The sequence below is a fragment of the Scylla paramamosain genome, chromosome 2, assembly GCF_035594125.1.
Source record: "Scylla paramamosain isolate STU-SP2022 chromosome 2, ASM3559412v1, whole genome shotgun sequence".
Classification (NCBI taxonomy): Eukaryota; Metazoa; Arthropoda; class Malacostraca; order Decapoda; family Portunidae; genus Scylla; species Scylla paramamosain.
Window position 1 is genome coordinate 21,885,644 of NC_087152.1, and position 26,699 is coordinate 21,912,342.

Genomic DNA, 26,699 nt, shown 5'->3' on the forward strand with positions numbered 1-26,699 from the left:
TTTGATGGCAATCTGTAAAGAAATGGCTGAGTTTTAAGCATTTATATTAGCAAAGATGTTTTGAGATACAGGCTCGTAAGTATTTGCGTTACTCATCATTCTTTTATTAGTCATCACTACACTTTATTATTACATTGCCTGTGTTGCTACATCATTTCTTCATATTTGTATGTTAGAAAATACTTTAAAAGTGATATTTTTGCCTGAGTGGCTTTTGGTTCCCATCCCATGCCCCTCTGTGGCGTGGTATTACCTTATCATAGACCTTATCAGAGCCGCCATGCAGCTCATTACTGCCATGTTTCCATCAAAAGCCACTACTTTCATATTCAACTTTTTATGCCTGGACATCCTCTAAAATGCGAGAACTGGGATGAGATAGTCATGTGGTGCCTCCAAGGAAGTGATACATATTCTCTCTCAACTAAGGCTGACAAACCACTGAGACTGAGAGTGAAAGGCACTGAGCTCATAAGTGTTACCATATCATGTTCACCCCAATTGTTTTTTTTTTTTTTTTTTTGGGGGGGGGGTAGAAGATATGCTACTGATAAAAGCACATGTCTTGAGTATGGGACCTTTAAATGGAATTTAAATGTAAAGTATTGCATGTTTTGTCATAAATCTTTGTGAAATAATAGGGAATGTGTATACCTACCATATACAATAGAACTTCAGTTCATGAAATTAATTTGTTCTGGACCTTGGTTTGCAAACCAAATTGTTCACAAACCAAAATAACCTTTTCAATTGAAATTGATGTAAATATGATTATTGTTCCCCCTTGCCTGCTTCATTCCTTGTCCTTTTACCCTCCATTCCCTCCCAAACCGAAATGGTGGAATAATGAAATTAGATGCTGTCTTCTGACAAAAGAAAAAGTGTACCACAAATACAGATTAATGCAAAAAATTAATTAAGATTAAAGATTTAGATTAAAGATTAAGATTAAAGATTAAGATTAAAAGATTAATGCAGAAAAACTAAAAAGCTGATCAAATTCAGTAAAAAATCGGTTGAAGCCCAGATTGTGAATTCATGTAAAACGAACTCAAAAGAATTTTACCGCTATGTAAAAGCTAAAAGGGTTTTAATGTCAACAGTTGGTCCACTAATAACAGAAAATGGCATACAAATAGGAAACGAAGCAGACATGGCGAACACCCTGAATGATTATTTTTCATCAGTATTCATGACTGAGGATGTTTAGGGCAGCCTGCCAACCCCCATGCCTGTCACAAGGCACCACACTGCCTGACTTCACCATCACAGAAAAGGAAATCCTCTCAGTCATTAACAGCATTAACATAACAAAACACCCGGGCCAGACAAGACATCACCCAGGCTTCTTAAAGAAGCAAGAAATGAGCTCATGAAACTGCTTACGATTTTATTCAATAAAACTTTACTAGCGGGTAAAGTCCCTAAATATCACGCTGATCTTTAAAAAAAGAAAATAAATCACTCCCAGCCAATTACAGGCCAATCATTCTAACTTCATTAGTGTGCAAGTTGATGGAAACAATAATCAGAGATAAGATTTTTAAATACTTAGAAGAAAATAAAATGAAAGATTCGCTACATGGTTCTTGAAACAAACATTCCTGCTCAACAAACTTACTAGACTTCTTTTATGAAGTCTCATATGATGAGACAAAAGCAGTTGATATTATTTACCTTGATTTGATTTGCGGAAAGCTTTCGACCCTATTCCCCATAAGAGACTCATCAGTAAAAATTCATGGCATAGCCAGAAATACCCTGAAATGGCTGGGAGACTGGCTCTTTGGCAGAAAACAGCATGTTGTAATTAATGGATAAGAATCAGATTGGTGTAATCTAAATAGCAGCGTTCCTCAAGGCTCTGTATTAGACTGGTACTTTTCATAATATACATTAATGATATTGGTAAAGGAATCAGTTGCAAAATAAGTAAATTCACAGACAACACCAAAATAACAAGTAAAGTAATATCAGTGTTACTCTGGCAGGAACTACATTGTGACCTCAATAAACTTAACAAGCTGGGCAGAAAATGGCAGATTAGATTCAATATAGAAAAGTGTGAAGTTCTACATATCAGGAACAATAATGTTCAAGTGAGATATGTAATGAATAATATGCCACTGTCAAGCCCTGAAAAAGAAAAAGATCTTGGTGATGTGTCAAAAGATCTAAAGCTGAGTCAGCACTGCACAGAAGGAGTAAAGATGGCAGAAGAATTATTAGGGATTCATTGGAAGAGTTTTCAAATTTAAATCAGAAAAAGTTATACTTGCCTTATATATAATTCACTGGTGCACCCTCATCTGGAATACTGTGTGCAGTTCTGGTCACTGCATTATAAAAAAGACATTGAAAAACTAGAAAAGATACAGCATAGAGTCATGAAAATGCTTCCAAGATTGCATAATAAGCTGTATGAGAAACGACTGGATGAACTAAACCTTTCTAGCTTAATGAAGTGCAGGATAAGAGGAGACCTAATTGAAGTATTCAAAATTTTTATAGGATATAGTAACCTTGACACTAATAAATATTTTATCATTGATCTTTGTAACCTGACAAGAAATAATGAATTCAAGATTATACCAAAGAATTTTAAATCCCTTGAGGCCAAGCATTTTTCTTTAATCGCACAGTAAATATCTGGAATAAACTTCCTTCACAAATAGTAAATAGCAAATCTAAATCTATTGAATCATTTAAAAACAAAATAGACAAATACTTAAAAGCTAATCCTCAACAAGCTCTCTTCTTGTCCAAATAATTACACATAAATCTATAGCCCCTGCATTTATTAAAATATATATATTTTTTTTGCAGACAATCAGTTTTCTTATTAATATGTTCACATAGGCATATAGATTTCACTGTAGGGTGAATAGTAGAACTTTCTTTCATGCTTTCCTATGAAAATTCTATGTCAGTTTTTCTATGCTACATGGTACTTTTCCCAACTATTTCCATGCCAATGCAAGCTGAAGGGAGTGGTGGTTGGGTAGGAACCTTCTGTGCTGTCTTGTCTCTCTTCCCTGTAGCTAGTTAGAATTAGTTACCAAACAGCCTTGGAAGGACCAAAATTTCTGTTACTGTTTGACTTTGTATTCCTTTGTATACTCCCTCCTCTCTCTCTCTCTCTCTCTCTCTCTCTCTCTCTCTCTCTCTCTCTCTCTCTCTCTCTCTCTCTCTCTCTCTCTCTCTCTCTCTCTCTCTCTCTCTCTCTCTCTCTCTCTCTCTCTCTCTCTCTCTCTCTCTCTCTCTCTCTCTCTCTCTCTCTCTCTCTCTCTGTGTGTGTGTGTGTGTGTGTGTGTGTGTGTGTGTGTGTGTGTGTGTGTGTGTCTATTTACATAGTTGTATTTACATAATTGTGGTTTATGGGAGGGGAGTAATCTCATAGTATCCTGTCTCTCTATCTATCCAGTTTGGTCCTAAAAGCATGGACAGTTTCAGCATTCACAACGTCTTCACTGAGTTCATTTCATTTGTTCACACTTCTGTGAGGAAAACTACACTTCTTGATGTCTCTTCTACAGTTAACTTTCTTCAACTTCTTACTGTGTCCCCTTGTACTCTGTGTGTCTAAATTTATAAAACATTGTTTATCCACATTTTCCATACCATTTATCATTCTATAGATGTTTATTGAATCTTCTCTTTCTCTCGTATTTTCAAGGGTAGGAATTTCCAACATTCTTAATCTATCTTCATAGGTTGACTTACTCAACTCCGGAACCATCTTAGTGACTGCTCTTTGTACTCTTTCCAATTTTATAATATTTCTCTTTATATGAGGAGACCACACCACTGCCACATATTCTATTCTTGGTCTTATCATGGAAATCAACAACTTTTTTTATCATTCCTTCTTCCAAATATGAGAATGCCATTCTTACTCTTTTTAACAAATTCATCATCTCTCAAGTAATTTTATCAATGTGTCTGTCTGGAGTAAAATTTTCAGTAACTGTTAGTCCCTTTTTTTTTTTTCACACCATCTATCTCATAATGATATTGTATTCTTTTCTCACTCTTACCAAACTCCATTACTTTACAAAATTACTACTTTACAAAAATTACTTATATTGAATTTCATTTACCAAGATTTACTCCATCTATTTATACAATTTAAATCATCTTGCATTAACACAGTCATTTACATTTTCTACCTTTCTCATCAGCTTAGCATCATCTGCAAATAAGTTCAAATAACTATCTATTTCTTCATTTATGTCATTCACATATATTACAAACATCGGTTCCAACACTGACCCCTGTGGGACACTACTAGTTACTTTCAGCCAAGATGAATTTTGGTCTTGTATTACAGTTCTCATCTCACTATCATCCAAATAATCCTCCATCCACTCCAGCAGCCTTCCTCCAATTCTTCCATAATTTTTCATCCTCCATAGCAATCTTCAGTATGGTACTTTGTCAAAAGCCTTCAAGTCTAAGTAGACACCATCCACCCATCCGTCTCTCTCCTGCACAATATCAATTACCCTTGAATAAAAGGACAATGAGTTCATGGAGCATGATCTTCTCCTTTTAAATCCAAATTGACAATTTATCAAAACTTTATCTCTTCTCAAATGTTCCATCCATCTCTTCTTCATTGTTCTTTCACATAGTTTTCCTAGAACACTTGTCAATGGCACTGGTCTATAATTTAGTTAGTTTTCTTTATTTCCTCCTTTGAATATTGGTGTAATATTTGCTCTCTTCCAGTCTTTTGGTACTCATCCCTGTGACAATGATGTCTCCACCATACTGTGAATTTTATCAGCCAGTTATTCTCTACATTCCTTCAGTATCCAGTTTGATACTCCATCTGGACCAGTTGCTTTATCTACTTCAAGTTCTTCTATCATCTTAAGTATTTCCTCATAACTGACTGGGACTGTATTTAGTATATTCCTTACCAAATTATCCCTTCCAGCATCAAACTCCTCTTCCACAGTAAATACCGATCTGAAACTTTTGTTCATAACCTCCGCCATGTCCTGTGCATCCTCATAGACTTTTCCTTCAACTTTCACTCTTGATACACCTTCCTTCTTCATCTTCCCATTAATATTTCTAAAGAATAGTTTGGGTTCATTTGTACACTTTTATATCTGTCAGTTTCTTCTCTCCATTCTTATTATCTCAACGTACTCATTTCTAGCATCAATATATTCCTCCCATAGGCTCTCAGTTTTCCTCTTCTATCTATTCCAAGTATTTAACTTAAAATTTTTAGCCTTTTTGCATTTTGTATTGAACCATTCCTTACCCTCTCTACATCTTGCTCCTCCTCTAGGTACAAATTTCTCCACAACAATATTATATATCCTTATAAATTCATCCCATTTTTCCTGAACATCTTGTGCATGTTCAAAGACCTTCCAGTCAACAGCAACAAAGTACTTTCTTAATTTTCAGTCAGTGTGTGTGTGTGTGTGTGTGTGTGTGTGTGTGTGTGTGTGTGTGTGTGTGTGTGTGTGTGTATTTACCTAGTTGTATTGTACAGGGCATGAACCAAAGCTCATTTGTCCGGTCTCCATAACCGTATTTATCCAGTTTCTCTTTAAACTTGTGTACAGTGTTTGCTGCAACCACTTCCTCCTTCAAATCACTCCAGATTTCAATAGTTCTATATAGGAAGCTGTATTTCTTGATGTCATTTGAACATCCACTCTTCTTTATTGTCTTCCCATGCCCCTGTCTGTCTCTCTCCCTCCTCCATCTGTGGACGAAGTCATTTCTGTCTATTTTTTCTATGTTGTTTACTAATTTGTACATTGTTATAAGGTCTCCTCTTTCTCTTCTCTCTTGCAGTGTTGGTAATCCCATCTCCAAGTCTTTCTTCATAGCTTAAGTCTTTCAATTCTAGTACCATCTTCATCACTATCCTCTGTATTCTTTCAAGATTCCATATTTTTTTTTTTTACTATGTGGAGCCCAAACTACTGCTGCATATTCTAATTTAGGCTGTATCATCCTTGCTATAATATTATGTGCTTTTCAGGTGATAGTGTGTCCTGAATTATTACTCTTTTTCTTCAATACTTTTCATTATTATTTCACCTCCCATTTTGTACTTCCACAAAGGTCTCTTTTTACTTTTCCTATTTCCAACACATGGCATTTTCTAACATTAAATTTTAGTTTTCATCTTTGGCTCCATGCATGTATCTTGTTAATATTTTTTTGTAACACATTGCAGTCATTTTCATCATTTATTATTTTAATTATTTTTTGCATCATCAGGAGACAGGTTTATATAACTATTTAGATCCTCTGTCATGCCATTTGCATTTATTTGAAACATAATGGGTGCCAACACAGATCTTTGTTATACGCCATTTATCACTCAGTGCCAACTTGATTTAGTGTCTCTGATTATTGTTCTTATTTCCCTCCCTTGTAAATAATCCTCCATCCATCTCAGTCTTGCTCCCTTTAGTCCACCATTCTCTAGCTTACACATAAGGCTTTAGTGGGGAACTTTATCGAATGCTTTTTGAGATCCAGGTATACCGCATCAACCCATCAGTCCCTCTCTTGCACTCCATCTATTACTCTAGTATAGAAGCTCAGTAGATTTGTGACACAGGATCTCCCTTTTCTGAATCCAAATTGCTTTTCTGTAATTATCTTTTCATCTTCTAGATATTCCACCATCTGTCTTTAATTTCTATTTCACAAAGTCCCTTTCTTGCACTCCATCTATTACTCTAGTATAGAAGCTCAGTAAATTTGTGACACAGGATCTCCCTTTTCTGAATCCAAATTGCTTTTCTGTTATTATCTTTTCATCTAGATATTCCACCCATCTGTCTTTAATTACTATTTCACAAAGCTTGCTTTACAGTATTTGTTAGTGACACTGGTCTATGATTTAATGGTTCCATTTTATTCCCCCTTTGTATATTGGCACTATGTTAGCTCTTTTCCATTCCCTTGGTACTTTTCTTTCTCTCAACAAGCTGTTAATTATATTCCATGTGGGTTCTTCCTTTTATTCTCTGCATTCTTTTAATTTCCATCCATTTACTTGATCTGGTCCCATAGCTTTTCTAATATCCAGCTCTTCTAGCAGTTTCTTGATTTCCTTTCTCTTTACTTGTATCTCCTGTATTCCCTTATTCTGTGATACCACTTTTGGTGCCACAAATTCGATTTCCTTTGTAAACACAGATTAAAAAACTCGTTCATTAGTTCACTCATCTCAGTAATTTCATAAATCCTTCCTTCCCTTTTTAAATTGTTTATGCCATCCTTATGTTTTATTTTCCCATTTAAGTATCTGTAGAAGAGTTTGGGGTCTTCATTGTATTTTCTTACCATCACTTTCAAAGTTTCCTCCTTTCCCTCTTTTTATTTTACTATATTCATTCCTTGCCTCGCACTGAGAAAAACATTGTTAGAATAGATATTAAGAATAAGTACACATGCTTATAATATTATATAAATAAATGTATATGTGTAAGTATGAACCTATATCAAAATCAGCAAATATATTGATATATGCCTGATGCAGGACAGGATCAGACTGTTGCTTTAAGATTACGATAATAAAATGCCAAAGCAGAATGTCCCTACAAAGTGTAACACACCAACAATAGGAAGTTGCACTGAAAAAACCTCAGAACCATGAATATAAGATGCTTCACACTTTGATGGCATAACAATCCCAGGGTTGGGAAAGAGTGCTCTAGGTGATGGTTTAAGGGAGAGGAAGAGGGGGGCAAAGGAGACAAGGAAATGATTCAGGAGAGGGGAGACTGGAGAATGTAAGCTGAGTCAGTAAGAGATCCTCACTTGGAATCAGGGATGGAGCATGGTCTGATGAATAAATATATTTGGTAGAAACAGCAATGATGGGTGAAATCACAAAGCTTCTAAGGTGATATATGTTATCTCTTGATGAAACTAGGGTGAAATCCAGGATTACTCAGCCATAGACCTAACAAAATCTAATGATGACAAAGTTAACATCATTGCATATTGTACTGACACTTCCTGACGTTAATATAGACATCACCGTATACAAGGGTTTAAGAGTGTCACATAGAAAATAGCCTGCTAGTTCTCAAGAATTGTATGTTTGCATAGTATGGATAGATGGTGCTTACCCATTGAGGCAGTAATAGTCCACTAAAGAGTTGTGTGGAGTTCAAACAATAGAAGACTTACAAGTATAGGCTGGCACATTGCTTGGCCATCTATTTGTCATATCCTCATGACAAGTTTTTTCTATGTGAAAAATGTGACACGCAAATCATGGAAAACAAAAACAAATTATGCAACATGCAGGTCACTAGAAAAAAACATCACCGTATACAAGGGTTTAAGAGTGTCACATAGAAAATAGCCTGCCAGTTCTCAAGAATTGTATGTTTGCATAGTATGGATAGGTGGTGCTTACCCGTTGAGGCAGTAATAGTCCACTAAAGAGTTGTGTGGAGTTCAAACAATAGAAGACTTACAAGTATAGGCTGGCACATTGCTTGGCCATCCATTTGTCATATTCTCATGACAAGTCTTCAGCCTCTCTCTCACTGCTGCAATGTTGCATATCTAGCTGTCTTCTACTGCTATTTTCATGCTAACTGCTCTTCTGATCTTGCTAACTGCATGCCTCCCCTCCTCCCGCTGCCTCGCTGCACAAGACTTTCTTCTTTCTCTCACCCCTATTCTGTCCACCTCTCTAACCCAAGAGTTAACCAGTATTCTCAATCATTCATCCCTTTCTCTGGTAAACTCTGGAACTCCCTGCCTGCTTCTGTATTTCCACCTTCCTATGACTTGAATTCCTTCAAGAGGGTGGTTTCAAGACACTTATTCATCAATTTTTGACCACTGCTTTGACCCTTTTATGGGACTGGCATTTCAGTGGGCATTTTTTTTATTAGATTTTTGTTGCCCTTGGCCAGTGTCCTTCCTACATAAAAAAAAAAATTTTTTTTTTGTGAAAAATGTGACATGGAAAACAAAAACAAATTATGCAACATGCAGGTCACTAGAAAAAAAAAGTTACTTGAAGTGGCATGAAGCAAAATCATGTGTATGCATAGCACTGATGTAGTAACTCAAGAATTGAACTTAGTGGAAGTATATATGTATATTACAGTTGTTGTGACAGAGTCAAACTTACTGGAAGTATGTATGTGTAACACTGATGTAATGACATGGAATTGAGCTTACTAAAAGCATATAGGTATGTATATCACTGTTGTAGCAACACATTTTTTAACTTACTTGAAGCACTTGTGTTTATCACTGGTATAGCAACATAGTCAAGCTTGCTGGAAGCGTGTATGTGTATCACTGATGTAATGACACAAGGGTTGAGCTTACTGAAAGCATGTAAACTGAGATATTTTTTCTATGTAGAGTAGAAATGAGCACTGTCATTGTGAAGGTGTGAAGTTCCTATGGAATGTCATGGTGTAGTGACTAAGTGCCTCCATGCTTGCACCTTGCCTAGTCAAACTCTGTCAACTCTGTCTGTCAACATCTACTTTTCCTTCTTACTGGAAGTTTGCTTACATTCAGCCTGTTCCTAAAAAGAGTGACTGTTCTAATCATTCAAACTACTGTCCTATTGCTTTAATTTCCTGCCTATCTAAAGTTTTTTAATCTATCCTCAACAGGAAGATTCTTAAACATGTCACTTCACAACCTTCTATCTGTTCTGTAAAGGCCGCTCTACTAGTGGTCTTCTGGCTTTCCTTACCGAGTCTTGGTCATCCTCTTTTAGATATTTTGGTGAAACTTTTGCTGTTGCCTTAGACATATCAAAAGCTTTTGATAGAGTCTGGCACAAAGCTTTGATTTCCAAACTATCCTCCAACGTATTTTATCTTTCTCTCTGTAACTTCATCTCAAATTTCCTCTCTGACCATTCTATTGCTCCTGTGGTAGACAGTCACTGTTCTTCTCCTAAATCTATTAACAGTGGTGTTCCTCAGGGTTCTGTCCTGTCACTCACTCTCTTATTATTCATCAATGACCTTCTAAACCAAATTTCCTGTCCCATCCACTCCTGTGCTGATGATACCACCTTGCACTTTTCCACATTTTTTCATAGACTTCCAACCCTCCAGGAAGTAAACAATTCACACAGGGAAGCCACAGAATGCCTGTCTTCTGATCTTTCCAAAATTTCTGATTGGGGCAGTACGAACTTGGTATTGTTCAATGCCTCAAAAACTCAGTTCCTCCATCTATCAACTCGACACAACCTTCCAGACAACTATCCTCTTCTTCAGTGACACTCAACTGCCCCCCTCTTCTACACTGAACATCCTTGGTCTGCCCTTTACTTATAATCTGAACTGGAAACTTCACATCTCATCTCTAGCTAAAACAGCTTTTATGAAGTTAGGCATTCTGAGACGTCTCTGCCAGTTTTTTTCACCCCCCTCAAGCTGCTAACTCTTTACAAGGGTCTTATCTGTCCATGTATGGAGCTTGCTTCACATGTCTGGAGGGATTCCACTCATACCACTCTTCAAAACAGGGTTGAATCAAAAGCTTTTCGTCTCATGAACTCCTCTCCTCTAACTGACTGTCTTCGGCCTCTCTCTCATTGCTGCAATGTTGCATCTCTAGCTTTTTTCTAGCGCTATTTTCATGCTAACTGCTCTTCTGATCTTGCTAACTGCATGGCTCCCCTCTTCCCGCAGCCTCGTTGCACAAGACTTCCTTCTTTCTCTCACTCCTATTCTGTCTACCTCTCTAATGCAAGAATTAAGCAGTTTTCTCAGTCATTCATTCTTTTCTCTGCTAAACTCTGGAACTCCTTGCCAGCTTCTGTATTTCCACCTTCCTGTGACTTTAATTTCTTCAAGAGGGAGGTTTCAAGATACTTATCCTTCAATTTTTGACTGCCACTTTGGACCCTTTTCTGGGACTGGCATCTTAGTGGGCTTTTTTTGAGGGGGAGGGAGATTTTTGTTGCCCTCGGCCAGTGCCCCTCCTACATTAAAAAAATAAAAGTAGAGACAGCAACAATATGGTGCACAGCTGGGTGCTGGAAAATGGCTGGCTACACTAGATCAGTGTACTAATCTCATTGCTGATTTTGTGAAAGAAGCCTATTGGTGCTTCGAGTAGATGAATGCATGAGATGACCATTGGGATAAAAAGTCCTGAACAGTAGAACAGCTTATATCCCATGTCACCAAGTTCTTCATATTTATTTTCCATTCCCGTCATCACTTTGTACAATGCAATCGAATCACCTCTCTCTTTTCTCTACTACAATGTTATAAGACCCAATTTTTACTTTCTTTGTGTGGTAGATCCCTCAAACCTTGAGGTAACTTTGTTGCTGGTCTTTGTATCTCTTACAATTTTCTTATAGACTTATTGGTGCTAGGTGACCATACCACAGCTGCATACTCCAATCTTGGGTGTATCATAGTTACAATCAATTTTTTTTATAATTTCTTCATTTAGATGTGTAAATGCTGTCCTTATGTTTCTTACTATATGTTCCACCTGTAATCTTGTTTGTGCTTTCTGGTGACAGCTTATCAGTAATTATTACACCAGGATCTTTTCTTCACTTTTTTTGCTGATTCTTTCCATCCCCAATGAATAGTCTCCCGTCTGTCTTTTGCCACTCTTGCTAAATTCTATTGCACTCCATTTCTTTGCATTGAATTCCCTCTGCCACTTTTGGCTTCACTCCCAGATCTTGTTTAGGTCCCATTCGAGTGCCATGCAATCTTCCTGTTTTTCTATTTTTTCTCAATTATTTTTGTATCATCCGCAAATAAGCTGATGTAGCTGGCTATTTCTTCTGGCACACCATTAATGTGCACAGCAAACATTACCAGTGCCAACACAGAACCTTGTGGAACCTCACTTAAAAGTTTCTTCCAAGCTGACCTTTGATCCTTAATTGCTGTTCTCATCTCTCTACCTTCCAAGAAGTTCTCCATCCACTTTAGCACCCCTTCTTGCTATCCTCCAAAAATCTTCAGGTTCCATAACAACCTCCTATGTGGTACTTTGTCAAATGCTGTTTTGAGGTCCAAATAAATACAGTCTGCCCACCTATCTCTCTGCTGCAGAATGTCTCATGAATAGAAAGTCAACAGATTTGTAGTACATGATCCTCCTCCTTGAAAACCAAAATGTTTGTTTGTCAACACATCTTGGCCACCACACTTGTTAATAACACTGGTCTCTGGTTTGAGGGATCATGCTTATTTCCTTCCTTGAAAATTGATACTGTATCTGCTCTTTTCCAGTCCATTGGGACCCTTCCCTCTTTTAATAAATATATTATGACTCTGTGGATCTTTTCAGCCAACTGCTGGCTACAGTCCTTTAAAATCCAGTTAGATACTCCATCTGGACCTGTTGCTTTCCTTATATCTTGGTCCTCCATCATCTTCACCTTCTGCACCATAACATTTGATTCACTCAACCCTGCATCAACCATCTCTACATCCTCTTGCTCCTGAAAACCACTACCTCATAAAAACCTTCTAGAAACAGTTATTTGTCACTTCAGTCATTCTTCCTTGCTCTTCATATACCACTCCATCAACTTGTAGTTTATTTATTCCAACTTTGTTCTTTAACTTCCTATTCACATGTTGGTAAAATGATTTTGATTGGTCTTTGCATTTTCTACGATGTTCTTTTCATAATTTATTTTCTTCACCCTGAGTATTAGTACATATTTATTGCTCTCTCTCATATATTTATTCCACTAGTCACTTCTTTTATTTCTCTTCCATCTATTCCATACTCTTTTTCTTTCCATTCTCACCTCCTCACATCTTCTATTAAACCAGTCATTTACTATAAATCCTCTTGCAGATGTCTTTGGCACTTATCTCTCTATTCCCTCATTATATTATATCTCAAGCAAACTGCTTCACTTTTTTTTTCCACTCACTTTGCTTTATCAAATTTATTCCAGTCAGTCTCCTCAAAGTATTTCCTTAATTCAGTGAAATTTGTTTTACTATAGTTCTGCCTGCCTTTTCTATAGTCCTCTTTCCTTCCTTCCATTTCCTCTTTTATAACAAACTTGAGTAAAATGTGCTTGTTCTTCCCTGTTGGGGGTCCTGTAGTTGAGGTCTCCAATGATTTCTGGTTCTTTTGTGAACAGTAAATCCAATCTTGAGGGTTCTTCATTTGTTCTGAATCTGGTGTTTAACTTCACTTACTGTGATAGAACATTATCCATTACTATTTTCAGCAACCTGTTTCCCCATGGCAATTCATTTCCTTCTGTCAACCAGTCCTCCCAAAACACCTCCTTACAGTTGAAATCCCCCATCAGGATTATGTTGTCATTCTTTGCAGTCAAGCTTTCCATACATTCACTTGTATCCATTTTGCAGTCAAGCTTTCCATACGTTCACTTGTATCCATTAACATTTTTCCATAATCCTCGATACTCCATGATTTTGTTTTTGGTGGAATATATACCACTGCATAGTCTCTCTTCCCTCCTCCTCCTCTTTATTCCCATCCTCATCAACTCTGCACTGCCTTCACCATATGTTGCCTCATCAACAACCAGGTTTTTCACAAACATCATCACTCCACCTCCTTGTTTACATTTTCTGTTTCTCCACCATATATTGTATCTTCTACAACTTATGGTGAGATTCACAAATGTATCACTTAATTTGGTCTCTGTGATCCCCATAATATCTGGTTTGTGTTCTAAATAATCATTTAACTCTAGTAGTGCAGTCACCCCATTCACACGTGTGTATAACACTTTTAGTCCTTGCTTCCCCTCTTTGCCACCCTCACATACCACATCCTTATCTTCATGTCTATGACTCTCCAGTAAAACTCCTTTTCTGTCTCTGTTCTGGTCACATTTTTTTCTTTGGCTTCATTCAGCAGTTTGTTTATCTTAGCTCTATCTTGTTCATTCATGTCTCTTTCCACTCAGACATTCTTGTATTGATCTATTCTTGCCAGTTTCCATGTTCTGGCCAACACTTCTGCTGCAGTGTGCAACCTGAATCTTATCTTTGATGGGCGGTGTCCTCCTGCCACACATTTACCAATTCTGTGCACCTCCTCAATTTATTCATCCCATTTACTTCCTCTTGCATCTCTCCAACTAATATCTCAGCAGTCTCCCTTTCCTGTTTCTCCCTCTCCTGCTTCTTTGGTATCACTCTCTTCTTTAGTCCAAAAGCAATTACACACCTTTTCCTTTCAACTGTGTCCCTTATGAGGCCCTCCTCCTTAATTACCTTAAGCACAGTTTTGGCCACAGCTGCTTCTTTTACTTGTTTCTCCTTGATCTTCTTGAATTCAGCACATTTTATTTCATGAGCCTTTCCAAGCTCAGCCTTATTTTCATGCAGAACCCTGACTGTCTCCTCATTGGCTTTGACTTTCTCTTCATTATCTCCCACTTTTGCTTGCAAGTCATAAAAACTTCTTTTCCAACTCAGCATACCTCTTCTTTAAATCCTGGTTCTTCACTATTACAGCACTATTCTTCAATTCCAATTCCTTCAGCCTTACATTTATATCATCTCAGCATTAATACTCTTCTATATGTAATTTTCTGTACAAGTGATTTTTCTTCAGAGCCAAACCTGATAATATCAAACTTCACCATCATCATCATCATCATGTCATAAAAAAAAAAAAAAAAAACAGGTGCTGCCTTTTCACGGAGCTCCTTTCTAACACTCATTTTTGCCACTGTGCTATTTGATTCAGTCAACACACTACTGTTTTAGTTGGGACAGCATCTAGCGTAGCTCCTACCCATTGCCAACCACTAGGTTGCTGTGACTTGGTGATCATATGGCAAAAGTTGGAGCAACCCTGTGCACATGTCTGTCTGGCCTGGCATCTTGTGTGTGTGTGTGTGTGTGTGTGTGTGTGTGTGTGTGTGAGCGTGTGTGTGTGTGTGTATTTACTTAGTTGCATTTACCTAGTTGTGGTTTACAGGAGGGGAGTAATCTCATAGTATCCTGTCTCTATATCTATCCAGTTTGGTCTTAAAAGCATGGGCAGTTATGGCATTGACAACATCTTCACTGAGTTCATTCCGTTTGTTCACACTTCTGTGAGGAAAACTATACTTTTTGATGTCTTTTCTACAGTTAACTTTCTTCTACCTCTTACTGTGTCCCCTTGTACTCTGTGTGTCTAAATTTATAAAACATTCTTTGTCCACATTTTCCATACCATTTACCATTCTATAGATGCTTGTTAAATCCCCTCTCTCTCTCCTATGTTCCAACATTCTTAATCTCTCTTCATAGATTGACTTACTCAACTCTGGAACCATCTTAGTGACTGCTCTTTATACTCTTTCTAATTTTTTAATATTCCTCTTTGTATGAGAAAACCACACCACTGCCACATATTCCAATCTTGGTCTTATCATGGAAATCAACAACTTTTTTATCATTCTTTCATCTAAATATGAGAATGCCATTCTTATTCTTTTCAACAAATTCATTGTCTCTCCTGTAATTTTATCAGTGTGTCTGTCCAGAGTCAAATTTTCAGTAACTGTTACTCCCAAATCCACTTCCTCTTTTGATTTTTGTAACTTCACACCATCCATCTTATAATGATATTGTATTCTTTTCTTACTGTGTGTGTGTGTGTGTGTGTGTGTGTGTGTGTGTGTGAGAGAGAGAGAGAGAGAGAGAGAGAGAGAGAGAGAGAGAGAGAGAACAAATCTTGAGGATTGGTAAGTTGAATGAAATTGATTGAGAATGAAAATGGATTGAAGGAGCGTAAATGGGAGGGAAATAGATGGAGGACAAATTGAAAGGAGTGGAGGACAGGAAAAGAGAATACACAGTGGAATCTCAGTTGTCAAATGCCTCCCTTTTTGAAGAAAGTTTTTTAACTAAATTCCAAACTCATTATTGCTTTGGTTGCCATACCATAATTCAATTCTAGAACAAAGTTACTTGATTCCAAATATTAAAAGACATAGCAAAAGCTGCTGTTTATTACTAATTTATAATTTTTATAAATATTTACTTCATTTTTATATATTTGGAGGAGAGACAGTGTAAGACCAATTCAATCTTTGAAATAAGTTAAATGTGATCCCATTGAAAAGTTTTGATGTAAACAAAGTTTTTGGCACTCAGAAGTTATCCCGAGCCACCTGTGGCTCTCCTGATCACCCCCAGTGCTATCATTACTGCACAACTGCATTTTTCCAGTAGCTTTTCCCAGCAACAAGTGTTATGATCATCTTCATTTTGTTGGTAAGTGGGTTGCTCCTCTCTGTGTTCTTCTGTAAGGCTTCTCTCACCAGATCAGTGACAAAGAGAATAATTGCACAGTCTAAAAGTATCTTCTGATGAGTTCTGTCACTAAGTTAATTCAGTACATACTTTCTGGATAAATAACACAATGTAACACGATTTTTGTCATGTTATTTTCCAACTCTTTTCATTTCAATAGAAAATGTTCATTATTCCTGTCAAACTTTGCTTTTGTGATTATTATAATTATTTTTTTTGTCTCAGAATAGCTAAATTTCACCATTTTCACCATTTTGGACAGAAAACAAAAAACATAAATGCAAATGACAAATTTATTTTAAAAATTTTGAAATTAATTTTTAGGATGAAAAATTAAATTTTTCTTGATTTGCACTGAATACTACAAATCACTTTCACGTATGAGCCTCCAAACATAGTCTCCCATCATGTTTTCATTGAAGGATCCCTGGTATCTCTGTTCAAAGTTCATTATATCCTGGTAGAAGCGCTTCCCTTGTTCCTCAGAATATGCTCCCATATTCTCCTTGTAGTTGCTGAGGTGAACATCTAGGATATGGACCTTCAATTACATTCTGCAGCCTATCTCACCATAGCTTTTCAGTAAAACTTCAACCAGTTCCACATAGTTATCAGCCTTGTTGTTGCCAAGAAAGCCCCGTACTGCAGCACTGAAACACTCCCAAGCTTTTTCTCCTTTTCTTTGTGCTTTTATAGAAATTCTGAGCATTCCATAATTTTCCTTACTTGTGGTCCAATGAAGATACCAGCTTTCACCTTTGCCTCCGAAAGCTTAGGAAAGAAGTCTTGAAGATATTTGAAGGCAGCAGACTCCTTGTCAAGAGTTTTTTTTTTTTTTTTTTTTTTTTTTAATGTAGGAAGGACACTGGCCAAGGGCAACGAAAATCCAATAAAAAAAAATGCCCACTGAAATGCCAGTCCCATAAAAGGGTCAAAGCAGTAGTCAAAAATTGATGAATAAGTGTCTTGAAACCTCCCTCTTGAAGGAATTCAAGTCATAGGAAGTGGAAATACAGAAGCAGGCAGGGAGTTCCAGAGTTTACAGAGAAAGGGATGAATGATTGAGAATACTGGTTAACTCTCTTATTAGAGAGGTGGACAGAATAGGGGTGAGAGAAAGAAGAAAGTCTTGTGAAATGAGACTGCGGGAGGAGGAGAGGCATGCAGTTAGCAAGATCAGAAGAGCAGTTAGCATGAAAATAGCGGTAGAAGACAGCTAGAGATGCAACGTTGCGGCGGTGAGAGAGAGGCTGAAGACAGTCAGTTAGAGGAGAGGAGTTGATGAGACGAAAAGCTTTTGATTCCACCCTGTCTAGAAGAGCAGTGTGAGTGGAACGTCCCCAGACATGTGAAGCATACTCCATACATGGACGGATAAGGCCCTTGTACAGAGTTAGCAGCTACTGGCGGAGACGTCTCAGAACACCTAACTTCATAGAAGCTGTTTTAGCTAGAGATGAGACGTGAAGTTTCCAGTTCAGATTATAAGTTAAGGACAGACTGAGGATGTTCAGTGTAGAAGAGGGGGACAGTTGAGTGTCATTGAAGAAGAGGGGATAGTTGTCTGGAAGGTTGTGTTGAGTTGATAGATGAAGGAATTGAGTTTTTGAGGCATTGTACAATACCAAGTTCGTACTGCCCCAATCAGAAATTTTAGAAAGATCAGAAGTCAAGCGTTCTGTGGCTTCCTTACATGAAATGTTTACCTCCTGAAGGGTTGGACGTCTATGAAAAGGTGTCGAAAAGTGCAGGGTGGTATCATCAGCGTAGGGGTGGATAGGACAAGAAGTTTGGTTTAGAAGATCATTAATGAGTAATAAGAAGAGAGTGGGTGACAGGACAGAACCCTGAGGAACACCACTCTTAATAGATTTAGGAGAAGAACAGTGACTGTCTACCACAGCAACAATAGAACAGTCGGAAAGGAAACTTGAGATGAAGTTACAGAGAGAAGGATAGAAGCTGTAGAAGGGTAGTTTGGAAATGAAAGCTTTGTGCCAGACTATCAAAAGCTTTTGATATGTCTAAGGCAACAGCAAAAGTTTCACTAAAATCTCTAAAAGAGGATGACCAAGACTCAGTAAGGAAAGCCAGGAGATCACCAGTAGAGCAGCCTTGATGGAACCCATACTGGCGATCAGATAGAAGGTTGTGAATTGATAGATGTTTAAGAATCTTCCTGTTGAGGATAGATTCAAAAACTTTAGATAGGCAAGAAATTAAAGCAATAGGATGGTAGTTTGAGGGATTAGAATGGTCACCCTTTTCAGGAACAGGCTGAATGTAGGCAAACTTCCAGCAAGAAGGAAAGGTAGATGTTGACAGACAGAGCTGAAAAATTTGACTAGGCAAGGTGCAAACAAACTGTTTCATGAGACCCATACTCCAGATGTATACTGGAGGAAACAAAACCTTTTGAAGATTCACCAATGGTTTATGTTTGATATTGTGTGCATTTCACCTCTTGTGATGTCTTCTCAGGCAGCCACAGCAAAACTGATTGGTGGTCTGCAAGCCCCTACATTTATATTGTCAAGCAGTACTCTAGAATATTTTTAGTCTCTCTAGAATGTGTTCTGGAATGTTCTCAATCTTCCTAGAATATTCTTGAACCTACTTTAGAATATTCTGAATCATTCTAGAAAATTCTTGTAGATTCTAGAAAATTCTCGATGTCTACATTTCTATTGTATTCTAGAAAGTTCTAGAATATTCTAGAAATGTTTACATTGGATAATATATTTTAAAACATTCTAGAAACTTCTAAAAATGTCTGGTAGAACATTCTGGAAGATTTGAGAAGGTTTCTGAAATGTAACAAAATTCTTCTAAATATGAGAAATTTCTTGTTAGATCTGGTCAGTTCAAGAATGATCTTATTAAAATTAATAATCTTTAGAACACTATATATTCTTTCTTTCATTGTTTTAACTTATTTGCAACATTGTGAAAGCAGTTAGATAAGCAATTGAGATTTTGCAAAGGTCTTTACCTGACATGAAAACCAAGAGTAACCCACATTATAATGAAATAAGGCAAAAATGTAAATTTATTGTTCTAATTACGAAAGCAAAGTTTTAGGATCAAAATAACTTTTTTTCTATTTTGTTTAGATGGAAATAACTGGATAATTATGGTTTGGGTCCTAGGACAAGACAAAAGTGAAGTTTTGTTACATAGTATAATTTGTGAGCTAGAGATGTTGTGAAGCATCCATCTTGGCTGTGGGAGCACCTGTCATAAGCCACTAAGACAGAGTAGACTGGTGTCTAGGAGCAGATTAATCCATTTTACATTGATTCCTATAGGGAAATGGTTTTGGTTTTCAAACATTTTTTATTTCAAACAGCATTCAGGAACAAATTAAATTCTTGAACTGAGGTTCCACTACTTATTTCTCAGTACTTTCTCCCTCTAATTCTTCACCCACTCCTCACCCTTGCTGCTTATATTTATTCTTTCTACTTTCTCCCCATCCTCCCATCCTCAACTTCTTTGCCCCATGTACTCTCCTTCTCTAGATACGAGTATGTCCCCTCCTCCTCTTCTTAAACCTCCCTCCTTGTCACCTTCCTTCCCCTTAATCTGTCAGAGATAAGGGAAAAGGGAGATGAGGGCAGGGAAGGGGGAAAGGGGAGGGAGGGAATGGGAAAGGGGAGGAAGGGAAAGGGAAAGGGGAGAAAGGGAAGGGGAAAGGAGAGGTATGGAAGGGGAGAGAGAGAGAGAGAGAGAGAGAGAGAGAGAGAGAGAGAGAGAGAGAGAGAGAGAGAGAGAGAAGCATGGTGGGTGGATGAAGGGAGGGAAGGGAGTGTAGGGTAGGGAATTGGGAGGGAAGGAGGGCAAGGAATGGGGAGAGAAGGAGGGCAGGGAAAGGGGAGAAAAGGAGGGCAGGGAGAGGAGAGCAGGGAAGGGGAAGAGAAGGAGGACTGGGAAGGGGGAGAGAATGAGGGCAGGGAAGAAGGAGAAGGGAAGGGAAGGGAAGGAGAGAGTGAGAAAGAGGGAAGGAAAGAGAGAGAGAGAGAGAGAGAGAGAGAGAGAGAGAGAGAGAGAGAGAGAGAATTTCATTATTAGTAACAATATTTGTGTTTAGTGTACCACTGCTTCAACTTCACACTTATAGGCATAAACTTACAGGCCTAGGCATCTGTACTACAGCCGCATTAGACTCAGGGTAATTATTAGTTTTTTTTTTTTTTTTTTTTTTTTTTTTTTTAATGTATCAAATGTGCCACCAAATACAGTATATTTATTATTCTAGAGTAGAAACATATCAGATTTGTGGTACATAATTTACCTCTTCTAAAACCAAATTGTTTTGTAGTCATTGTATCGTTCGCTTCTGGGTGTTTAGTCTGTCTGTTTTTAATAACTTTTTCATATATCTTGGCTACCACACTTGTTAGGGATACTGGTCTGTAATTACTCGGGTCTTCTTTGTCACCTCCTTTATGTATTGGCACAATTTGCTTTTATCCAGTCTCTCGGGGCTTTTCCTTCTTTTAGTGAACTCCATAATGCTTTGTATATTACCTGCCAGCTCCTTACTACATTCTTTTAATATCCAGAGTGCAGTTCCATCTGGTCCATTTGACTTCCTCGTGTCCATCTCTGTCATTAACTTTTTATTTCTGAATTGTAACACTTATATCCCCCATAGAAACAGATCTTTCTTACTCTTGTTCTTCCTTACCCCAAGCACTCTCTCTCATAAAGACTGCTTGGAAGTTCTCATTCATAATCTCAGCCATTTTCAAATTGCCCTCATACTCCTATCCATCTCTGCATAAATTCCTTATTTCTTGTTTATGTTTCAGTTTGCTATTCACATATCTATAGAAGAGTTTTGCTTGGAGGTCACAAATTTTCTGTTCCAACTCAATATATCTCCTCTTAAATCCTGGTTCTCCACTATCACAGCACTGTTCTTCAATTCCAATTTAATTATGTTTATTTTGTAATTCTTTTCCTCTTCCCTATGTATTTCCACATATTCATTTCTTGCACTTGTGTATTTCAGCCACATCTCTTGATGTCTCATCCTCCATCACTTCCATGCCTTGTCTATTCTTTCCATTGCCTCATCACACCTCCTTTTAAACCACTCTAATTTTAGCCTCTTTCTGTTTTAATTTTGGTACATGTTGCTCCATTCCCTGTTTATAGATTTCCAACAGGAGCTTCCACTTGTGTTCTACATTCATTTCTGACATAAAAAAAAATTGGTCCATTCTGTCTCTAAAATAATTTCTGAGTTCTTTAAAGTCTGTTTTACTCTAGACTGATCTCCCTTCCCTGTGTTCTTCTTTCCATACAAATGATACATCTTTTTTTATTATAAACTAATCTTCCTTCCCTGTGCTCTTCTTTCCTTACAAATGATACATCTTCTTTCAGTTCCAGTTCAATCAGTATGTGGTCACTGTGGTCACTCTTGCCAATAGGTATGTAACCTCTCTATCTCGGGCTCTTTGGTGAAGATTAGGTCAAGTCGTGATGGTTCATCATTATTTCTGTACTTGATGTTTTGCTAAACCTACTGTGTCATTGGGATCTCCATAATCATGTTAACCAATATATTTCCCCAGAAACTTTCACCTTCCTCAGTTGTCAGTTCCTCCCAGCATACTTCTTTACAGTTAAAGTCACCCATAAGTACAGGTTTGTCGCTCTCCTACATCAATTTAATTAATGACAATCTTGTATCACTCATGATCTTGGCACATTATGTTTTTCCCCATAATCCTGTTTTAGGTGGGACATAACTCACAACAAAATCTCTCCTTTCCATTTTTCTGACTCCCAATTTCAATATAATTATTTCAGCATTTTCCTCTCCAAAGCTGACTCTATTCACATTTGCATTCTTCTTAATCATTAACATGACTCCACCACCCTGCTTCCCCTTCCTATTTTTAACCAAATATCATAATGTTCATTCCCAGTGCTGTTCAACAATAGTTGACCCCTTAGTTTGGTTTTCGTTATTCCTATTACATCAGGCTTAAGCTCCTCCAGGTAATCATTTAATTCCATGATCACATGAGATAAGCCCATTCACATTAGTATATGCCACTTTCAGTTTTCCTTTTTTCCTTTTTCTCTTCTGTATACCATTTCTGCAGTCCCATATCCATAACTCTGCAGTAGAAACTCTTTTCCATCTCTGTTCTTTTCTTGGTTTTTTCCTTAGCTTCGTTCTTTTTCTCTTTCATCCAGATTCATGTCCCTCTTTAACCACGCAGTCCTCTAGTCAGTATTCTTGGAGAGTTTTCCTGCATTTGCTAGGATTTCCTCTGCTGCGACCTGCAACCTCATTCTCACCTTCATCGGTCTTTGGCCTCTCTCTATATATTTTCCAATCCTATGTACTTCCTCTATTTCCTGCTTGAAGCCTTGTTCTTGGTCCTAGAGTGCTGTGATGATTTTTCCTGCCAGCTTTTTTTCTTTACTCTCCCTTGCATGTCTTGCTGGATTCTTTTTCTCTAAGGCCAAACATGATAACACATTTCTGTTTTTCCACCATGCCCTACACCAAAGCTTATTTTTCCTTAATTACTTTGATTACTGTGTCTTTTATCTTATCCTCTATTTAATTCTGAACTATTTCTATGAAACTCACCTCATCATTAGTTTCCTTCTTCCAGACATCTCTCATTTCATTTAACTTATTTTCATCCACAGTTCCTTCAGATTCCTTTTCAACTTTTTTTCAGTCCTCTTTGTCAAGTCTTTTCCCAGGGATTTACATCTCTCTCTCAGAAGGTTATTCTTGGCTTCCAGCTGTGCAAATTTAACCTCAAAGTCCTTTCTCATAAGCTTGTTCTCATTCACAAACATTTCCAGTTTCTTTTATAACTCTAGGACCATGTTTTCCAAATACACAATTTTCCTATAAGCCATTCTCCCAGACAAAAACTTCACCATCCTCTTTGAAACCAGAGAATGCACCAGCAACAAGTGTTACATTTTTGTTTACTTTTGGGGGTTTGATCTCTCACATGGGACGGTTCAGCCATGATTCTACTATTTCTCACTCATTCTTTTACCAGACACCTAGTTGTGAGATAAAGGAAAAAAAAAACCATACTAAGTCTTGTGCTGTTGCTTCTCTGTATTTCCTAGCATCTAACTTTGCTTTAAATTCATGAATTATTTTTACACAGTCTCTTCATTGAGTTTGTTTCAAACAGTTATACATCTATGTGGAAAGCTCTATTTCTTGAGGTCTCTTCTGTATGTGCTCTTTTTCAGTTTCTTGTTCCTCCATCTCTTGTGTCCCTGATCACTGTCCTCTGTATTGATTTTCTCTATTCCCTCCTGAGTTTTGTATATCACTATTAGGTCTCCTCTGCCTTCTTTCTTCCAATGTTGTTGTCCCTAATTTTTATAGTCTTTCTTCATATGGGAGATCACTCCATCTTGGTGGTATTTTTGTTGCAGTTCTCTGTATTCTTTCCAACTTTCTGATTTAATTCTTCAGTCATGGTGACCTCACTAACACTGCATATTCCAATCTTTGTCATATCATTGATATATTCAGTTTCTTGATCAAATCTTCACAGAGATACGTAAAGGCTGTCCTTATATATCAGAACAAGTTGTACATTTCTCCGGTTATTTTATTTATGTACTTCTCACATGATAACTTAGTTCTCTTAATTACTCTCAAGTCTTTCTCTTTTCATTAATTACTGCCAAGTCTTTCTCTTCTGTTGTTTTACTAATTCTTTCATTGGCTGATGAAATTAAATAATTCCCTTTAATTCTTTTACTGCTCTTTCCAAATTCCATCAAGCTGCACTTCTTAGGATTAAATTCCACTTGTCATTTACAAGGCCATTCATTTATCCTATCTAGTTCTTGTTGCAAGGCAGCACAGTCTTCTTGGTTTGCCACTTTCCTCATCATCTTGATGTCATCTACAAACATATTGATGTAGCCTATTAGACCTTCTACCATATCATTTACATATACTGCGAACATAATTGGCGCCAGCACACATCCTTGCTTATCACCTCCTTCCAGCTTGATTTGGTATTTTTAATTACAGTCCTTATTTCTCTATTGAGTAAGAAATCTTCCATCCATTTTAATACTGATCCTCCAATCACTGCATCATGATTCAATTTCCACATTGGTCGTTTGTGTGGCTGGTCGTTTGTGTGGCATCTTATCAGATGCCTTTTTCAAGTCCAGGTATATACAGTCTATTTATCCTTCTCTTTCATCCATTATATCAGTTATTCTTGTTGCATGCAACATGATAGTGAAGAAATAAAAGGACAGAATAGTGGAAGGAAGGAAGGAGATGGGAGGAGAGAGAGAGAGAGAGAGAGAGAGAGAGAGAGAGAGAGAGAGAGAGAGAGAGAGAGAGAGAAGGCCAGCTGGAATGACTGACGTTGTCACCAGATGCACAATGAATGCCTGGTGACTTGCCCCCAAGTTTACTATAGAATTCCCAGTCACCCCTCTTCCTTATTTTATTTACCTTGCTTCCTGTAGTTCCTTCATTTTAATTACCACATATTATATAGCTGAAGAGTTTGTCTTACCTCCATAGTAATCAGATTATTTCCAGTCCTTTCAGTTTGCTTACAATTATTTTGAAAAAATACCCACCTTTGTGGGGGAATGTTAGCATGAATGAGGCAAGCAAGCAGGGTGTGTGTTACTTCTCCATTGCCCCCCCCCCTTCTCTTTGGATGAGTCATTGCTTTGGGACAGGTTCTGAGTTCTATTCCTACGCTAGTTGAGCTGAAACTGTAGTAGAGTAAGGACACATGGATGACAGAAAAGGAGAGTTGGCACAAGATAGGGCACAAGATAATATCCATACAGTTTAAAGTGCATGGAGGTAGATAGGATTGTATATGAGATAGTGGGAGTACCACCCCTTGCCATCTTAAGTAGGTAACACACCAGTCATAGGATTGACTGACTAGCTGTGTTGTGCCAAGCCTAACTCATGGGAGAGCAACAAGTCCCTCCCCGCTTATTACTGCTCTATGTTCAGTGTTGTGTGCTGACTCCCTGGGAGACAAGACCAGGCTTTGGGGCATACTGGAGAAGTCAGCAGACCCTCCCTGTTTCTGTGGGTTGCTTTTTAGTATCTGTGGTGTCTTGACCATGTTGTTAAATATTACTGGGTTCCAGTGTTCTTTCAAGGGTTCTGGGCCCAGAGGATTACCTTTACACTGCTGTGCAGTAAAGTATACTACTTCCCTAGACAATGTTGTTCCTTGGGTGGCAGGGTCAATATTCTGGGAAGCTGTATATAGTAGTGTTCAGCAGGAGGAGATAATATTCTATGTGGCAGGGTCAGTCTTCTGGGAAGCTGTATATAGTAGTGTTTAGCAGGAGGAGATAATATTCTATATGGCAGGGTCGGTCTTCTGGGAAGCTGTATATAGTAGTGTTCAGCAGGAGGAGATAATATTCTATATGGCAGGGTCAGTCTTCTGGAAAGCTGTATATAGTTGTGTTCAGCAGGAGATAATATTCTATGTGGCAGGGTTGGTCTTCTGGGAAGCTGTATATAGTAGTGTTCAGCAGGAGGAGATAATATTCTATGAATGTGGGTGGATATTTGTCTTGTTGTTTGTGAGGACAGTAGTTTATAGAATATTATAATCCTTATATGTGTTGTCATTTGTTGTAACTGTGCCTCCTAGAACATGGTTATCAATTCTTTCCCAGCTGTTGGAGTGATTTGGCAGTTGTAGTGCTCCCTTGCCTGTTGGTGAAACAGGCTGGTGATATTTGTGTAATTCACACCAGGAGGCCAGAAGAACCCTGTGGAGGTGACTGTTGGCTCTGTGCTATATAGCATGGGAGGCAGTATAGGGAAGCTGACCCAGGTAGTGGCAGCCAAGAAAAGGAGAACTTGGTGTTAAAGGGTGCAAGAGTCCAGCAATACCTTGTAACCCGTAATTGGGCCCCACACTAAATTATGTAGGTGGTAACTTAAGGAAGTTCGCTGAGATAAAGGCAGCTGTGAGAGGGGTGGAATTTGTGGTTGTAACACTTTAGAGTAGAAGCTTATTAAATTTGTGGTACATGATCGGCCTCCTCTGAATCCAAATTGTCTTTCTGTTAAGATGTTGTTAGTCTCTAAGTGTTCTGTTCATTTTTTTTCTAGTTCATTTCATTAACAGTCCTTTGGCATTTTTCCTTGGTCCAGTGATGTGTTAAATAAGTCACAAATCTTCTTAGATGATTGGGGACTGCACTCCCACAGAACCCAATTTGATATGCCATCTGGTCCTGCCGCTTTCCTCCTATTAAGTATGTCCATCATTTTATCAACTTGTGTTGTTCCTATCCTTGTTAGTTTGTCTTGTCTTCCTGTTGTTCTGGTTATTTCAGTGAAGACACTTTCTCTGGTGAAAACTGACTGAAAACTCTTATTCATCACCTCTACTAGTT

General features: G+C 37.8%; 1 protein-coding gene across 3 annotated transcripts in view; it reads left to right on the forward strand.

Moving 5' to 3' along the window:
* LOC135111778 (transcription factor elt-3-like) overlaps positions 1-26,699 on the forward strand; it is a 261,683-nt gene that overhangs the window by 199,663 nt on the left and 35,321 nt on the right. Inside the window, exon 11 of one of the 3 annotated variants that reach the window (XM_064025503.1) lies at positions 21,669-21,715. The exons of the other annotated variants lie outside the window; for them this stretch is intronic. Coding sequence (XP_063881573.1) covers positions 21,669-21,715 — 47 coding nt within the window. The remainder of the gene's footprint in view (positions 1-21,668; positions 21,716-26,699) is intronic. 3 annotated transcript variants of the gene reach the window in all.